Source organism: Macrosteles quadrilineatus, unplaced genomic scaffold (genome assembly GCF_028750875.1).
Source record: "Macrosteles quadrilineatus isolate MER2022 unplaced genomic scaffold, UCM_ALF_1.0 Scaffold_3__2_contigs__length_128488019, whole genome shotgun sequence".
NCBI lineage: Eukaryota > Metazoa > Arthropoda > Insecta > Hemiptera > Cicadellidae > Macrosteles > Macrosteles quadrilineatus.
This window is the reverse complement of record NW_026542596.1, coordinates 8,039,074-8,058,603: the sequence shown is the minus strand read 5'-3', so window position 1 is coordinate 8,058,603 and position 19,530 is coordinate 8,039,074. Positions and strand designations below refer to the sequence as shown.

The window sequence follows — 19,530 nt, the reverse complement described above, 5'->3', positions numbered from 1 at the left end:
AAACTTGCAGCTCTATGCCTCTCATTCACTAGAGTGCTAATTTTAATTAACATTACAGAAGAAGTTTCAATCAAAGAGGAGCCGAGATCTCCTAAAACAGAAGCAGATATCAAACCACCAGTTCCCATCGAGCCTATAGTGCAAGGAAGTGACAAAAAGAAAAAGTGCCGTAAGTAGTATTACATTTTACTGTGTTATTTAAATATGTGTGTGTGTCTCATTAATTTATGTGGTAATTTAAGGAATTATTGGCAATAGTGGCTCTAGTAAAACTCAGCTGTAGAAAAGCCTCTAACAAACTTTAGGACAAAGGTTTACGACAGATCTGAAATGTATAAGCAGTGATTGTGACAATTATTACATTGGACAAACCTAAAGACATTCCAAAACTCAATGACAGTTTATTCAATTGTGTGTATAAAAAAAATTATCTTACTATTAAATAAGACTTTGCAAAGCATTACCTAATTACTAATCTTGAAGTAAAGTCAACCATTTTGCAAACAGAAAAATGTATGGGTGGGCGAGTAGTGATATTTCAATTCGAGTCAAGTATTTGAGTAAAAACTTGAGTGTCGAGTGGAGTCGAGTAGTTGCGATAAAGTAGGCCTAGGCCTAAATAGGTAGTTTAAGTATTCGCCAAATCTTCAAAGTTATATGGTTACAAATCTTTTTTGGACCGATTTTAATGATAAAAGTGTCAAAAAAAATGGCCCTGGTCTGTAGTTTTGCAAAGTGTTTTTCATTTTTTAAATCTTTATTAGTTTGGGCAGGATCTTCCATCAAAGTTGGGTTTTCTCCCATAAGATTAACATGGGGGAATCTAAATAGTTATTCGGAAACTTTGTCTCCACTAATTTGAGAGAATGGCTGGGCTTAGAAACTTGGTAGAGGTGCCCAAAGAAATGTCTTGGTCTGTATATGAGTTATCAAAAGAAAAACAAAGTAAATTCCCTTAGGGCTCTGCCCCAGAAGCCTTTAAAGATCCCTCCACAGATTTGTTTACATTTTGGTCATGCGGATTATACGCATTAAGACTTATATATTATTTATACACCTAATGGAAAAACAAAAAACATTGTTTATCCACTGGTAATTAAATAAAATAAATATTATATTTTTGTTTTTGGTATACATTTTTATTATTTATCCTAAAGAACAAATTACCATTTAAAATAATAGTCGTTAGCGCAGCAACACGCGCCGGGTAACTGCTATTATATAAGGATAGTAGCCCTATTAATCTATTGTTAATGTTTAACTCAGATACGAGTTTTAGAACCAAACATGTTATGTTGCAGTGTTCAAACCTGATGAGCTTAGACAGGCTCTGATGCCTACGCTGGAGAAGCTGTACCGCCAGGACCCAGAGTCTTTGCCGTTCCGTCAGCCTGTAGACCCACAGTCTCTCGGCATCCCAGAGTACTTTGAGATTGTCAAGCGGCCAATGGACCTGAGCACTATTAAGCGTAAGCTGGACACAGGCCAATACTCAGACCCGTGGGAGTACGTGGATGATGTCTGGCTCATGTTCGACAACGCCTGGCTCTACAATAGGAAGAGCTCCCGCGTCTATAGATATTGTACAAAGGTGTGTGCCTGACTTTGATGTAAGTTGAGTCGCAAGGGTTGCTTAAAACCAATTTTTATATCAAATAACATTTTAGATGGTCTAATTTAATTTTTGAGTTTATAAGCCTTACTTACATTTAAGTAGTTGTAAACTAAGCATGTTGTCATTAGGTATAAAAAATCACACAAATCGAACACAGATAGAAAAAATTAGAAACCTCTTTTTTTAAATACTTTAAACCTGAAATTGTCCCTCTTATTGCTGGCTTATTTATATTAAGGGATTTCAGCATACCCTGATGGTTTTATAGTTGAAACGGTCTAATCAATCGTAAAATTTACTCATTGAAAAACTTGGTAAATTGGTTTAAACCTGTAACTTATGTCTTAGCTCTCTAAATATATATCCTCCTAACTCTTGATTACTTTGTTTATAGTTATCCGAAGTGTTTGAAGTGGAGATAGACCCTGTGATGCAAGCTTTAGGCTACTGTTGTGGCCGCAAATATACGTTCAACCCTCAAGTTTTATGCTGTTACGGCAAACAGCTGTGTACCATCCCAAGAGATGCCAAATACTACAGCTATCAGAACAGGTTAGTGTTGCATGAATCATGTTTATAAAAGGACAGGGTTCAGATACAGTAGAGCTTACCTTGGAAAATTTAGTCTAGGAGCTAATGGACACTAAAAAAAGGTTACGAAATATTACTGTCATATTTTGACCTAATTTATGACTTCTTTAGGAGGTACTGTAGATTATCCTTTTATCGACTCTGTTAAGCTTCTTGATTTTTTTCTCTTGAATTTTGAACAAAAGGGGATAGAGAACTCAGTGTGTGTTTGGTGAACTTAGTCACTTTTGGAAACTTAAAAGATAACTAAAATATAAAATACGGCGTTTTAGTACAATTTCCTACAGTCTCATAGCTAATACTTAAAACATTTATTATTTTTTAGTTTCATTTTATAATGTGTTAGCAGTTTCCAACTGACTTACTAGTATGTTGAAAATATTGTTGTAACTTGTCATTGATAGCAAAAAAAATAGTGTGTCTAGTTAGTAAGATTCTCACTTGCATTTCAACCAAAGTTGTCATAATCACACACCTGTTAACCTTGCTTGGCAGTGTTAGAGTGTGACGAATGATTGGTCAAGTTTATGCATGTGTGATTTTATTGGTCCGCTCTTCATCCCTCAAAACGTAATCTTATGGTAAACCTCAAGTAAAGGTGTTTCAAAAAGTACTACAACTTTGTCTTTCATTGGCTTTATTTGTTTCACTAAAAGTTTTGGTTTGGACATCATCATATACCTTAGTTAATACATCCGGTTTACTTTCATTTTTGCTGATTAGGTTTAATTGAGATTTCTTAGAAAATGTGTTCTTTTTTCATGTGCCTTGGGTAAAATACTTATGGGCCACATTCTTTAGAGTTAAGGCTGCTAAATTTGATTTTGATCTTGGGAATTTGTCAAAACTTAAATTGTGTTCCTTTCCAACATTTATTTTAGGGATCAACAATCGGAGTAACCCTCTCCACCACTCAATTTTCATGAAATAAATATTAATTTTGACAAAATGAATAATTAAACAAAGATTTATACCTTATCACCTGTTATTAAACAATGCCTGTCATGGAATAGATGACTTTTTCTTCAAGCTAACAAAGTTGTTGGGTACGGTACTTTATCAAACACCCTGTAAATTGTTTTTTAACCCTAGAACTGCCTTCCGCCGATAACATGTGTGTGCCAAATGTCCAACCGCTGTTAAAGGCGGTATGGATTTTTTTTTTTACACTTATTACACAATGAAAATGTTCCAGTAGCGTAATAATTTTAATACCGTTAAAAAGAGGAGATTCAAAACTTTAATTTTCATATATAAACAAACTTCGTAGTCTGTAACGGATCAATATAACTGCTATTATAATTTGAACGAAATTTAGCGTGCGAAAAATTCTCGAGTCGCGATCGACAAAATCTTGTAAAACATGTTTTCTTGTAATAAATTTGTGAAATCTTTATTTTGGCCCAAACAGAAAGCGGTTTGTCACATTGGAATGAACATGAGTTGTACTTTATTTTCATAAAGAAAACTTTGTAATATGACGTTAGGAAGTCTTGAGAAATAAATTTTTGAAATCAGCTGTTTTATCAACTGGCCAACTCTAACTTTGAATGACTAATTTTTTTTCTGCAAAACCAAAATTTTGTTTTTCAATCATATAAAGTCATAAAAAAGTTATTATATTGTACAATATGATACATTATTCTGAATAAATTACAAATATAACAATTTAAGCAAGTCCTATACTTCTGATTTTACTTTTATTTTTAAAATCTACAGCGCAATTTTGTTGATTTTCCCCAATTTCTGTACTTTAAAAAAAAATCTTATGCAAATCAATCACATTTCCACGTAGGGAAATAAATTGCCTACATTTTGTATATCTTAGATTGTCCGTAAAAAAAATTGTTGTAAAAATGCTAGGTCTCTACTTTTAAAAATTATAAAAAAAAAATAGGAAAACAAGGAATTCCTCTTATTTTATGTTATTCTAAATGTCCTTCTTTTTCTGAACAAAACAAGTATAAATATGACTAGGTTATCAACAGTAGTTAAGGCTCTGAGAATTGTCATAAACAACTCTGCAAAATGGTCAAAATTGCCAGGGCACCAAGCAGTTTGGCATAAATCAGGTCAGGGCAGTCCCAGGGTTAATGTAGAGTATGGTATAGCCTACCTTTATCAGGTAGATGACAAAATCTAAGTTTAATCCGTGTTTCAATCTTTCTTTGACATTAAAATTATAATAATTACATTTTCTTCCATTCATTCATTTGTAACAGTATTGAATGCCCAACTTTTCGTTGTTGATGTAAGAGCTGACCTGTTTGTCTGACTGCACCATGTTCTGCACCTCGCACTACCCCACTTGCTTACATATTTTTCTGTTTCTTGCTTGGTTGGTACTAAAGAAGCTACGGTGTTGTGTCGGATAGATACACTTTCTGCCAGAAGTGCTTCAACGACATACCCGGAGACACTGTCACCTTGGGAGACGATCCCACCCAGCCACAGACGTAAGTATTGCCGACCAGAATAACACAGAAAGTAGGGCAAAAAATTAACTGTTTAAGTACAGATGAAGTATTTTTAACATTATTAGGTAAATGGAAAGTTCCCTTCTGAAAGGAATTACGGCCTTAAAGGGTAATTTATGAAATAATGGATGGTTTTGCGCAAGGTCTCTTGTCATTATGAGCATTTTAAGTACCTATATGGTTTATGGGGGTGTGACTTGTAGTTTTTTTCAAAAGTTCATGGGTACCGTACTTTGGGATTTATATATGGATTTTTTAATCACCCTCTTGCTGTATTATGCTACAGATCTGTAATACAATATGGTATTGTTCTATGGGTCTTCACACAATTCAATGTTATTTATTGTGACCCTTGGGTTGGAATTTGGTTGGAATATATTTTTGATAAAATAAAGGATTTCTCCTTATCATTAGGCAACCACAGTTCCAACTGTGGTTAGGTTAGATAAGGTAATCCTTTTATTTTATCTACAATAATTCAATGTCAATATTTATAGAATACAATAAATATTTTACAATTATTCCGTGTATTTTTGCTCACAACAGAACATTTTGCAAACCTCATGAAAAATATGCTTTACTAAAAATATCCAGTTTTTACACATTTTAAACTTCGAGTTATTGAAAAAACTTTGTTAGAAAAATCACCAAAAAATAGCTTTTAGTGTTAACTATCTCTCCTTCTTCATTTAAAAATAATACTTCTAACATAGCTTCTATTTGTTTGAAAAGTTACCATACTGTACAAATATAATATAAAAATTAACTAGGATCAAATAAATTCAATTTAAAAAATTCAAGGTATTATCTTTTGCCTAAAGTGAATTATTAAATAAATATAATGAAATGAAATGAAATGAAATGAAATGAGTAAGTGCTTTATTAAACGATAAGGTAATATGTACATCCAAAAACATAACACTTTTAAACAATGGTTGATAACAACCGTCTGTTTGGTTGACACAATCTTTGCCTTCTAAAATAGTTTTTAAACAACATTTAGCACAAAAGAAATGAACATTTTTATACAATAAATAAAATAATAATAAAACACAATTAGAGTACTCAATAGATAACAAAACATAATACAGAATTAAACGTAATCAGATAAAAATAAACGAGTTTCAAGGTTTTTTGTTTTTGTTTGTTTACCTAAAATTTAGAAATTAAACTCGCTTATAAGATTCCATCTATACTTCCAAGCTTCTCTAATGTATTTTGTGAAGATACGCCAATCCTTCCCGTTTAGATATTGATAATATTCTACTTCACTCAAAGTGTTGCTTCCTAACCAAGACCTTCTAATATTACCCAAAATTGGACAGACGGCAATGAAGTGAAAGGTAGTTTCGTACTCTTCAAGATTGCATAATGAGCAAATAAAATTTTGTTCGGTCCAGGGTTTATAATTTAAATTTACCAGCTCTGCCCTAGCTTTAATCGCCCAAGAAATTAGTTCAACATCGCTGAAGGCAAGGGGACTCTTATCTCCTAGTTCAAGGTCGACTCGCAATAGCTGTTTGTGATAAACAGATGTCCTAGCTCGGCCTACACATTCATCCTTCCATTTGATTTTAATGGCTTCTGCCAGCGATCCTAACTGTATCGCCAATACGCTGACATCCTGAGTTTTAAAATTTATTTCTAAGCCATGAGTTTTCCCAACGGTTTCCCAATGTCTGCACCAAAATATATGTTTTTCAATAACCTGTTTTGCTAATATTCTAGGCAATCTATTATTAGGCAAAGATAACACTCTAACTATATAATTTATATTTGTTCTTAAAGTTTGGAAAAAAATTTTATCAGCACCCGTCTCTATATATAGTATGTAATTAGGAGTGTTAGAAGGCAATCTGAACAATCTTTTTATAAACAGTTTTTGGACTGACTCGACAATTTCACTATCTATAAAACCCCACACTTGAGCCCCGTAACAAATTATAGCCTTAACTATCGACTCAAAGCAAACAGTTTTGGAAGTAATGGGTACATTTCTATTAGAAATCAACCTGTCCCAAATTGAATTTAGAGCAAATTTACCCATTTTACACTTTTCTTTGAAGTGTAAGGTCCATGATAATGTGCTTGTCAAATTTATTCCTAAATATTTGTACTGATTTACTACTTCAATCGTTTTACCCTTGTACCACCACTTGTCCTCTTTTTTTAACTTTCCGCCATTCCTAAATACCATAATTTTAGATTTTTTTAAATTAACGTTTAGGTTCCATGTATTACAATAAGCCTCCAATTTGTTTATCATATGTTGAAGGACAGTTCCCGTCGGCGAGAGGAGTATAATGTCGTCGGCGTACATTAATAAATTTACTTTTTCCCCGCTAAAGCTACACCCTCCTCCTAACGCTTCTGGCAAATCATTTAAAAATAGGCTAAAAAGGGTAGGTGAGAGATTACATCCTTGCCTCAGACCTGTCCTTGTAACGAAACTGTTTGTAACTCCCTCCTTGCACCACACACTAGCAAAAGTCTCGTCATAGTAACTCCTAATATTATTAATCACGCGCGTAGATACTCCAAGCGTTGACAGTTTGTAGAACAATGCCTTGCGGTCAATCGTATCAAACGCAGAACTAAAATCAACAAAAAAACAGTAAAGTTTACCCTGTTTCTGCGCAAGCCTTAGTTTGACCATACAACTTAGGTTAAATATATTATCAATTGTCGAGTAACCCTTCCGAAAACCTGCTTGAAACTCTGTTAGAATATTGTTATCATTGATCCAATTTTGTAATCGATTCGTTAACATACTGGTAAATAATTTAGCTACACAATTTATAAAAGATAAACCTCTGTAGTTCTCCACTAAATCTATATTGCCTTTTTTGTGTAATGGATAAATTATGGACTCCTTAAAACTTTTAGGGATTTTATTGCTTTTGAAAATGTTATTATAGACTGATAATAATGTGTTTAGAAAATGATCAGGTGCGTTTTTGTAAAACTCGTAAGGAATTCTATCAGCTCCTGGGGCCTTATCTGCCTTGACCACGGCCAATACATCCTTTATCTCTACCAAGGTGAAATCGCTGTCTAATCGGTCGTTATCTATGAAAGGTTCTGCATAGCTCATCTCACCTGCCACAAGCGGGGGGTTAAGCAAGGCGCTAAAATGCTCTATCCATTTGTTCGTCGTTATATTTCCTACTGCGTTACTGCACTTTCTCTTAAAATTTAAAATTGCTTGCCACATAGCTTTACTATCTGTATTATTATCGTTCAAATCTGAAATAATTTTGTCGTTATATAACTTCTTTTTTAACTTGCACAATTTTTTGTATATATTTACTTGAGTAAGATAGTTACTTTTAACCAAGTTCGAATCAGTTTTTCTAAAAAGACTAAGCAATCTAAACATCTTTTTCCTCTCGGCTAAACACTCAAAATCAAACCACTTTTGCTTGTTTACAAACCTGTTTTTTACCGCTGTATGAGTTTTATGTTTTGCCGATCTAACAATGCACTTAGTCAAATTGTCTATATTATCCTGATTATCATTTCCTATCTGAACGTTGGTCAAATTAAGTAATACCCGACTTTTGTATTTCGATTGATCCTCATCCGACCACTTTAATTTTGGTAACAAAGTTGACGTATTAACCTCTCTCCCTATGCTACTATTTCTTTCATCAACTGACAGAATAATTTCGATCGGTAGGTGATCGGACCCTGGATATGGCACTACTCTAAAGTCCTTCACTAAATGCAAGGAATCCAATGACACAGTTGCCAAATCTATAACAGACGAGCCCATCGCCCCTATAAAAGTAAACTCACCCTCCTTATCACTAGCTGACCTTCCATTTAGAACGATTAATCCTCTATTGTCAAACAATTCTAATAGCTTATTCCCCCTTCTGTTTATGGTTTTGTCTTTTGACTTCCTACCACTATCTAAATAACTATTTACATTTTTTATTTCACCATTTTCAAAACCCTGTTCATCACCTATTCGTCCATTCAGATCTCCAAAAAATATTAAATTCCCAATTTCATTACTATTTAAATATTCAACAATATCACTAAAACTCTGTTCCCACTTATTGTAATTCAAATATAAAGGTATGAAATTTAAGGATTTTTGAACACCATTGAAACTCGCCTTTACATAACTTAGTTCATGTTCATTAACAAAAGTAAAATTTTTCTGGAAAGGTGAATTCAAGTTTAACCCAATAATATCACCTCCGCTATATCTGCCAACATTACCTATCCTTTCAGCAAATTTAATACACAACTTAAAACATTTTAATTTGTCTCTAATAAAAAATTCGTCTGATTTAACTAAAAATGTTTCTGTTAGGAAAAATAAATCATATTTACATAAAAAATCAACTAAACTGTCATCAATAATTCTATTTTTCAGCCCACATATATTATATGAAAGTACCTTAAAGGTTCCTATACCATGTCCCATTACTTGCACAGCGCTGTCTCCGTCCTGCCGTTGGTTCTCAGAAGGTTTGGCGTAGTCCCCTCACACGACGACCTGCTGAGGAGTCGTGGTCTGCGCCGCCTCAGGTGCCCCCGGCAATGACTCTCTAGGTCCCGCGCCCGTGTCCATGGCTGCAGCCTCCGCATATGTTTGAGACGTCATCCGTTGTGGCTCCTCTTCGTCGTCGTCCTTCTCCGTGCCCCGTCGAGACAGTTTGGTGAGGAAGTCCGAGAAGTCATGTCGGAATAGTTTCATCAGTTCTCGGGCTCCTTCAACTCGTCCAGCTTTCAGTGTGTTGTCTTCCCAGGTAAAACGCGTGCCCTTCACGTACAGGTGATCATGGACAAGTGGCATCTTAAGTCCTCCAACTAACTTGTCTATTTCTGCTCGTACTGCCACTAAACGCGACCGTTTAACCCTTATTTCTTGCGGAAAGTCTCTATGTATGATATAGTTAGTTCCTTTCAAAGTCCTAGCCTGGGTCAATATGTAGTCTATATCCGCGTCCTCCGGAATGTGAGCAATAATAGAGTTTCCCTCTTTCCCAATTGTATGAGCCCTATTAACCCACAATTTATCGATGCCCAACACTTCTCGGCAAAAGTTTTTTATAATTTGTTTACAATCTGGACGTTTCCCACTAAACTTAAGGCCTTTGAATATTAAATTATTCCTTCTAGACCTCCCTTCTAAGTCAATAAGTTTGTCATGCACAAATTTTCCCTGACGCCTAAGCTCACAGATTTGATCCCTTAGCGATTCATTCTCAATTACCAGTTCCTGCACCTTATTGTTTATACTACACAGGTCATCTTTAGTAGCTAAATTCCCTAGTTTTTGGTCCAATTTCCTATCCAACAGATCACTCAAACCTTTCATTAGCTGCTCGAGCGGCATGTCCCCGACCTTCTCCACACCCATGTTGAGGTTATCCCCGCTGTCGACCGGGCTTTCAGGTGACGTGTATTTTCGGTGACGTTTACTTCCCCTCGGCGCTGCAGGTGTGAAATAGTCTTCAATTTTTGAACCGCTCATTAAGAACACTTTCACAATTTTAACGTCTTGTAATAAAAACACAAAACATCGGTCGCTGTTCGATCACCGTTATACACTATTGCACTAGACTAACCCGTTTGCTCCGGCACGACACGACCACGTTGACTCGGCCTCGAAACTGTTGTTCGGATAATAATGTTTATAACTAGTTCCTCGCTGGAAATATAACTTAAACTGATAATACTTGTTCTGAACTATGGTTATCACTACTGATAAGAAAATGTTTAACCATTAACTCGGATAAAAGCGTATTAAAACTGGAGACAGTGTGAAACCACTTCTATCGTCTACGGCAACAGTAGTGCCAACCCATTAAATAAATATACATTCAAGTGATAATAATGCTTTGTAATGCTCTACTGTTTCTTTGTGTATTTCTCACGTTATATTTATTTACTTTCAATTATACATCAATCTGTCTTCTCAGCTTTGCTGGAACACTAAAAAATTAGGAATGGACGAGATATGGATTTTTAGATCGAGACGAGACGGGATTTTTTATTTCTCATAAAATTTTGAGACAAGATCGAGACGGGATTTCCCTTCTCTTACATGACAGGAAATGCACGTTCCACATTTTATCCAGATTTTTTTAAACATTTTTTAAATACCTACTGATTCATGATAGACTGGTTAAATACAAAACTAATAATAATAGACAGAAATATACTTAAAAAATCTTTTAAAATCTTTTATTAAAAACATTAATAAAAACACCTGTATAAAAAAATAATAATAAGGCCTAACTGATTAAAAATTACTCTTCCGCATAGAAAACATGGAGATTGGAGATATCAGTTAATATATAGTTCAACTTTGAAAAATATCAAATTTATATGTCTAAAACAACAGTATTGCTAGTTTAGTATCAAGTAACAATTTTTAAGTCTTGTGTTATTTTTAGAATGGTTTTGGAGTGACTTATTTTGGCTATGTCTCACACTGCCTACATTTACAAAACTTCTCATCATTTGCTATGTCAAAAAAATCCTATAACGATTGAAGCAATATTTCCATGTAAAGAATTAATAATTAAATAAAAACGCCTTCGCAAAGAATACGCAACATCAACACGCTCCTGTATTGCATTGACTTTCAGCAGGTGTTTTTTTTTCTTTAAAATTTTTAAATTAAAATTTGTTCATAACATTTTTATTTAATATATTTTAATATTTTTACAGTTTTCGTCAAAAATATAGTTAATCACATGGGTTAAAATCTTTTGTTCAAAACTTTGTTCATTTCCCAACTTCTATATTACTTTTGTCGTTAAAACGATGCTAAAAAGAGTAATTTTAGGTCCTAGTGATTATTTTGTCTGACAATTTGTTGTTATAGTGTAATCAAAAAGGACCAGTTCAAAGAGATGAAGAACGATCACTTGGAGCTGGAGCCGTTTGTGGAGTGTTCGGACTGTGGCCGCAAAGTGCACCAGATCTGCTGTTTACACATGGAGGCTATCTGGCCACAAGGGTAAGTTGTATCAGTTTATGGTACTGTAATACAGTAATAATAAACCTAAGTGATGGTCAAAACCAGGAATTTTAAATCATGGAACCAAAACTAAAAAAATTGAACCCGGATTCTAAAACCTAAATGTGTTTTTACTTGCCCGGTTATTATTCCAAAAATATACAGGAGGCCTGTTTTTTAATAACATTTTCATAACGTAATCAATACTGAAAGAAATTGGACTCCTGACTCTGACATAATAACATGAATATGTGACTCTCTTTTAACTTCTTATGAATAAATAAAACGTTTCAAAATTGTTTAAAAAAAGGTGTTGAGAATACCATAATGCAAATTTCAATTCAGCTAAGTCATACAATTTTAGAGGAATAAAATACAAGTTGTAATAAAGAAGTTTTCTTGTTATGACATTGATGGCTATTTCGCTATTTATTGAGTACCAAATAATAATGACTTAAAATGTCAACAGTTTCAGTAAGTTTTTTTGGTTCTTAAATCTGAGACATATTTTTAACACATCTATATAATAATACCCCCGCCGCAGCAAACCTGCAGACTAAGCAAATTTCCATTTGCTTAGAATTGGATTTACACTAAAATGACTCCTTAACAATATCCATTTATTCTCTATTTAAATAGCATTAGTTTAACCAATACTCTTAATTTTGCTGCAACAGGGAGGTTTTTTTTTTGTAAAATAATTATAGTTTAGTATGAAATAAATGCATTTTCCAAATGTGATCAAAATATACTCTTAAACATCAAACAACAAAAGTTTACTAATTCTCCATAAAAATTACATGGGAATTTCAAATTTAAATATTTTTTATATTTTCTCCGTAACCATTAGGCGCATAATAACGCTTCAATACACTAAATGATTAGTTTTTTTAAGCTCTACATAATGAGAAAAACCAATTTTTACCCCATAACATGCTGGTTCACGAACTCGTTCAAATAAATGCAGGTTTACAAGTTCGTACCAAATTTCAACATTAAGAACATTATGGATTTGTTTATTGTTTAATGTGATGTTTCCGTGAACGTGGGAGCCGACTATGACGTCTACACGGCCGGGGAAAATATTTATGATTTTGCCGTGATGGTGGACGACGACTATGACGTTTCCGTGACACACGGGATTCAATGATGATATTTACACAGGTTATTAGGTTGGGACTTTGGGAAAGGGGTTTTATGGGTTAAAAATTGATTTTTCCCATTTTTGACCCTAAAACAAACATTTTATAATTTCTCCCCAACCCATTTTGTTCAGCTTAAAAAAACAAATAATTTTGTATATTGAAGCGTTGTTGTATGCCCAGTGGTTACAGAGATAATTTACAAAATTATAAATTTCAAATTCCCATGTTTTTCTTATGGGGAATAAATAAACTGTTGTAGTTTGCTTAGTTGTTTATGGATATATTTTAATCAAATCAGGCAATTTTTATTTAATACGAAGCTATCAACATTGCAATAAAAAAACACACCTCAATATGTTCCCAGTAGCAGCAAACCTAAGTACCATTTTGTTTTTTTGGTGTGATACTATCAATGAATATAATTTTTAAAGTACAAAAAATGCATGCTTATCTCGAGAACTGTTGTATTTTATCTCAACATCATTAATTTGAAAAAGTAAAAATCTCTGTTTTTGTAAAAGGCCTATCTATTATCTAGCACTTAACTCTTTGTTGCCTGTATCATATCTCATTAAATAATAATTATGTTGTATTATTTTATTTATACTCATGTTGTAAATTAAAGAGATATATATGTTCATTAACAAATGTTTTTTTTTCAGGTTTGCTTGTGAAAATTGCCTTAAAAAGAAATCACAAAAACGAAAAGATAACAAATTTAACGCCAAAAGATTACCAGTGACAAAATTGGGCACTTATATAGAGACAAGAGTAAATAATTTCTTGAAGAAGAAAGAGGCAGGAGCTGGGGAAGTGGCCATTAGGGTGGTTGCCAGCTCGGACAAAATAGTGGAGGTGAAGCCCGGCATGAGGAACAAGTGAGTACCTAAACAATCAGAGGCTATCCATTCATTAGGCAAAGCAATTCAATTCATTTTACAATTTAATTAACACAAGGTTTTTACCAACCGGGAAAAAACCTTGAATTAGAAGGGACCTGGGGAAAACTGGGAAAAGCCGGGATTTTTGGAACGATTCCGGGATTCACATTTTAGCCCCAGAAGAAGATTGCAATCGTGTAACGCATGTGAGAAGTTCACGTGATAGAATATGATGACATTTCCGTGACCGCGGAAGACAAAGATGACGTCCACGCGGCCGCAGAAGATTTTCATGATTTTGCCACGATCGCAGAAGACGACGAACACGTTTCCGTGACTGCGAAAGACGATAATGACGTGTACACGGCCGCGGGTAATGTTAATGGTTTTGCCAGGGTGACGTTTCCGTAAACGTGGGAGACGACGATGACATTTCCATGACCGCGGGATTCAATGATGATATTTACACAGCCGCGGAAGATTTTCGTGATTTTGCCGGGACTGCAGACGATTACGTTTCCGTGACTGCGGTAGATGACGATGACGTCTACACGGCCACAGGAAATATTCACGATTTTGCCGCAATTGCCGATGACAATGAATAGTGACGTTTCCATGACCGCTGGGATTCAATGATAATATCTACACGGCCCCAGAAGATTTTCATAATTTTGCCGCGACTGCAGATGATGACGTTTCCGTGACCGCGGGAGATGACGATGACGTCTACACGGCCACGGAAGATTTTTATAATTTTCACGCGATCGGGGAAGAGGTTTCCGTCACACGACTGTGGAAGATATTCAGAATTTTGCTGCTGATTATATAATCTTTTTGTCAACAATAGAAATAATATTAAGTATTATGCAGGATTTGCATGTAGAATGTATTGTAATTCAAAAAATGCTTGTTTTTATTAAATTTATTCTAATTTATTTATTTTTAACATAAGTGGTATTTATATAATTAAAACTGTTGCAAGAGAAAATGTCTACGCACTGTTCTGTAAAAGTGATAAAGAAGGAAACATGAACTGTTTGCTGCCAGCAACAAGAAAATAAATTGTTTTAGTCAGTATTAATAAAAATGTATGTTTTTCATCCCGCGCGTGCATGGCACTTGGGATTTTGTAATTAATTTAAGATTTGGATGAGTAAAATTGTTTGAATTGAATGGAATATGCTGCTATCGAGAGAAACATTGTTTTCGTGGCCTTAGTAATGATGATAATGAAAATGATTACTATAATAAGGCTTATTATAATTTTTTCAACTCTAGCTCACTTAAATGGGACAATTAGTAATATACAAATGTTATGTATATTGATGGATACTTAAGCTGCAAGTCATAAATTGGTTATAGTTTAAGTGGAACAAAACATTTACGCGGAAATTAATATAATGTTCACGTTGGAATCATTCACGGGGGAACCTGGAAAAACTTTTAAAAGCCAGGAAAATCCTAGAAAAAACCTGGAGTTTTACTTTTAAAAATTAGTATGCACCCTGTAACAGTAGAGTTAATAGTCTAAACCTCTTTTGTTGAGTACCTATCTAACAGACTCAAAATCCAATCTGAAGTTCAAATACCTACGTAACTGACTTTGTGACCAATCAAATGCCGTAGGCCTACATTATGCAAGGTGATTAATTTCATTTTATAATAACATTAGAGTTTGTGGTCTTAGAGAAACATATAGAGATATGTTACAGTATACTCTAGAAAAAAAGAGTTTTGTGGCAGGTGTTTGTGTGTCCAATACAATTTATTCTTTTTCACATATTTCTTAGCAATTACATTATAGGGTTACTAATTCTGTGTGATCTTTTTAGGTTTGTGGAAAACGGTGATCTGCCAGAACAGTTCCCATACAGGGCGAAAGCTTTGTTTGCCTTTGAAGACATCGACGGCACAGACGTTTGTTTCTTTGGCATGCACGTGCAGGAATATGGCTCCGAGTGTCCCAACCCCAACACGAGGCGGGTGTACATCGCATACCTGGACTCAGTTCACTTCTTCAGGCCGAGGCAGTTCAGGACTGCTGTTTACCATGAGATCTTACTCGGCTATCTGGACTATGTCAAACAACTTGGGTAGGCTAGTTATTTCGTTTTTCTTTGCTCTTTTTTCTGGATTACAAGAATTACAAGTTGAAATGTGTTGTCAAAGTTTTAGGCCACCCTCTCCTGTCTTGGTCTCAAATTAAAGGTCACAGTACTCTTTTTCCCTGTTGATATCAAATTGAGGTCTACTTAAAACTTTATGTCCAATGTGCAAAAGGAGTTTATTAAAAAAATGTTACAAAATGAAGTTGGCCTATGAACTTTATACACTAACACTAAACACAATATACAGCTTTGGGGAGCATTTCAAGTTCAACTGACAAAAAAGCATTTAGTCATACAACTGCTGCTAATTCTACTCATTCCACTCTTACAGTAGAACAGGAAATTACACTGAGTACTTAACAGTTTGTACCCTAAAAACACAATATATGCAATGGAATGTGATTACTTGGTATTCTAGTTTTATTTGTGTACTAACTAGGGATGGACGAGATTGAATTTTTAGTTCGGGACGGGACGGGACGGGATTTTTATTTCCTTCTCGATTTTCGGGACGGGACGGGACGGGATTTTTTTCTGTTCATAAAAAGAAAGTAGAGTTTGTGCGTTTCCTGATGAAGCCTGGGGGTAGGGATGAAGCCTGGGGGTAGGGTTGAAGCCCATACAAAACCGGTTTAGAGCCACTCTAACTGTGCTGTTTGGTATTTTTATAATTGCTATCATATGTTGCATATTTGATGTTTGTTTTTATTGTATTGTTGTTTTGAGCTTGAAGACTTACTTTTGGGATCTTGGCTAATAAAGTATCTATGTTTAACTGTGGTGTGAGTTTTACCTTTCACTTCATGGTGTCAGGTTAAATAAACTTTTGTGGAGAAGAAAGAACTAAGCATGGCTGAAGCAAATGACAAATGACAAATGAGTGAGTAGTACAATTAGTACAGTTCAATACCAACTTGTCACACCTGAACCTTTCAATTTCAGGGAACCTTCTGAATGGCCTAGATGGATAAGAAAATTTGAAAGGTTTAGATTAGCTTCAGGATTAGACAGTAAGAGCGGGGAAAATCAGGTTAATATGCTTTTATACTGTCTAGGAGATGAAGGAGAAGACCTTCTAACATCTTTCGGATTAAAAGATGAAGAATTACAGAGTTATGACACTGTCAAGGGTAGATTTGAGTCTTACTTAGGTTTCAAAATCAATATTGTATATGAGAGAGCTAAATTTCTAAAAAGACGTCAGTCTGAGGGGGAACCTGTTGATTCTTTTATAAATAGTTTACACAAACTGGCAGAGCGATGTAAACTTGGGGAATTAAAAGATGAACTAATTAGAGACTTGATAGTAATTGGGGTAAATGATGATAAACTTTCTCAAAATTTACAGTTGGATGAAAAATTAACTTTAAGTACAGCAATTTTGAAAGCAAGACAAGCAGAGAGTTTAAAACAACAACAAAAAGTAGTGAGGGAATCACCAGAAATTGAGTTTGTCAATAAGGGGATTAATCAATCCACTAAACATCGGTTTAGGGACAGTTCTTGCAATAAAAGTCAAGATCAAAGATTTTCAAAGAAAGGTAAATGTAACAAATGTGGATTTGTTGGTCATCACAATAGCAATGATTGTCCTGCCAATCAGTCTACATGTTTCAGATGTGGAATAAAGGGACACTATGTGAGATGTTGTACCAAAGGATTTGAAGTGAGAGAAATTAATAAAAGTAATGAACCATTAGAAAAACCTAAAACCTATTTAGGGGAATTGACCATAGAAGAGGTTGGAGGACAAAATCCTTGTAAAGTAAAACTTAATGTCAAGGGGCATGATATTTATTTTAAGTTAGACACTGGAGCAGATGTTTCTATAATTGGATATGATCTTTGCAAGGAATTAAAACTGGAAACGAGTGAAACAAGTAAAATATTATTTGGTCCGGGGAAAACTAGGTTGAAAGTGGTTGGTAAGATCGTTGCTACTTTGGTTTTTAGAAATAAATCTATTGTAGAAGATATTTACGTCATTGAGCAACAACCTACTCCACTTTTAAGTAGAAATGCAATGTTGAAATTAAACCTAATTCAGTTCAACATAGATTCGATTTTCTCTAACCAAATATTTTCTCAGTTTTCTGATGTTTTTGGTTCTATTGGTGAAATGAAAGGGGAAAACTACAGAATTGCACTAACACAAAATGCTCGTCCCTTTGCTGTGGCAGCCCCTCGTAGAGTGTCCGCTCCATTATTGAGCAAAGTCAAAGAAGAATTGGATCGACTGCATTCTGAGGGAATAATTGAGCCAGTGGTAGAACCAACAGACTGGTGTGCACCAATTGTTGTTGTACCGCGTAAGACAGGTGATAGAGTGAGGCTATGTGTTGATTATACCGAACTCAACAAAAGCATTCAGAGAGAAAGGTGGCAACTACCAACTGTAGAAGAAAGTCTAAGTAAATTAGAAGGCGGACAAATATTTTCATTACTAGACGCTACAAATGGATTTCTTCAAGTTCCCTTACATCATGAAAGTTACAAGCTTACGACTTTTATAACTCCTTTTGGGCGATTCTTTTTCAAGAGGTTACCATTCGGTATTAATTCTGGCCCAGAGGTTTACCAGAAGAGGATATACCAAGTTTTGGATGGACTGGATGGGGTAGTAAACCAAGCAGATGATATACTTGTGGTCGGTAGAACACAGGAAGAACATGACCATCGACTAGCAAATGTATTACAAAGATTGAGAGAACACAATGTTACACTTAATAAAGATAAATGTAACATTAATGTGAACAGAGTTAAATTTCTAGGACATTTGATTGAAAATGGATTGATAAAGCCTGATCCTGAGAAAGTGGAGGCCATTATGAAAATGCAAACCCCAAATAATGTTAACGAGCTTCGGCAATTTATTGGCATGGTTAATTATTTGATGAAGTTTATTCCTAACTTGGCTGAAGTTACAGCTCCATTGCGAATTTTACTTAAGAAAGGTTATCAGTGGGTTTGGTCTGACGTTCAAAAGAGTGCTTGGGATAAAATTAAATCCCTAATTTCTTCAAATCCAGTTCTGGTGTCTTACAACAAAAATCGTAAAACCAGAGTTGCAGCTGATGCCTCGTCATTTGGCCTAGGAGGGGTGATTGAACAATTTGTCGATGGAAAGTGGAAACCAATCACCTATGCATCGAGATCTTTATCACCGACAGAGATGCGTTATTCTCAGATAGAAAAGGAGGCACTGGCACTGACTTGGGCATGTGAGAGATTTTCACAGTATGTTTTAGGAACCGAGTTTGAACTTATGACTGACCATAAACCTTTAGTTCAGGTGCTTGGAAGTAAACAAATCGCTAGTTTATCGGCAAGACTTCAGCGGTTAAGAATGAGAATGGCTTGTTTTAGATATAAAGTAACATATGTGAAAGGAAAGGAATTTTATGTACCAGATGTTTTGTCTAGGAACCCCATTAAGTCAAATGAAGAACATGAAGACATATTGGAACAAGATTTGTTTGTTCAGAGTATTTTAGATGCTATTCCTTGTTCTGACAAAAGGCTCAAGGAAATCAAAGAAGCTCAGGATACTGATGAGGAATGCGGAAGAATTAAATCCTGGATTGTGAATAACAATTGGAATAAAAATTCGGTGTATTGGAAGTACAGGACTGATCTAAACATCAGTAAAGGATTCCTCCTTTTAGGCACAAGACTGTTTATTCCAAAATCGTTGAGAAAGGAAATACTGAGTAAAATACATGAAGGTC

The 19,530-nt window shown here is 34.8% G+C and overlaps 1 protein-coding gene across 5 annotated transcripts in view; it reads left to right on the top strand.

The window, feature by feature from the left end:
* Positions 1-19,530, top strand: part of LOC128988721 (CREB-binding protein-like) — an 80,063-nt gene that overhangs the window by 40,134 nt on the left and 20,399 nt on the right. For 4 of the 5 annotated variants that reach the window (XM_054410303.1, XM_054410301.1, XM_054410300.1 and 1 more), the window contains 7 exons: positions 59-169; positions 1,302-1,591; positions 2,010-2,167; positions 4,558-4,662; positions 11,534-11,668; positions 13,476-13,691; positions 15,527-15,787. In XM_054410303.1, the coding sequence (XP_054266278.1) occupies positions 59-169; positions 1,302-1,591; positions 2,010-2,167; positions 4,558-4,662; positions 11,534-11,668; positions 13,476-13,691; positions 15,527-15,787 (1,276 nt within the window). The remainder of the gene's footprint in view (positions 1-58; positions 170-1,301; positions 1,592-2,009; positions 2,168-4,557; positions 4,663-11,533; positions 11,669-13,475; positions 13,692-15,526; positions 15,788-19,530) is intronic. The other variant, XM_054410302.1, reaches the window with a different exon arrangement.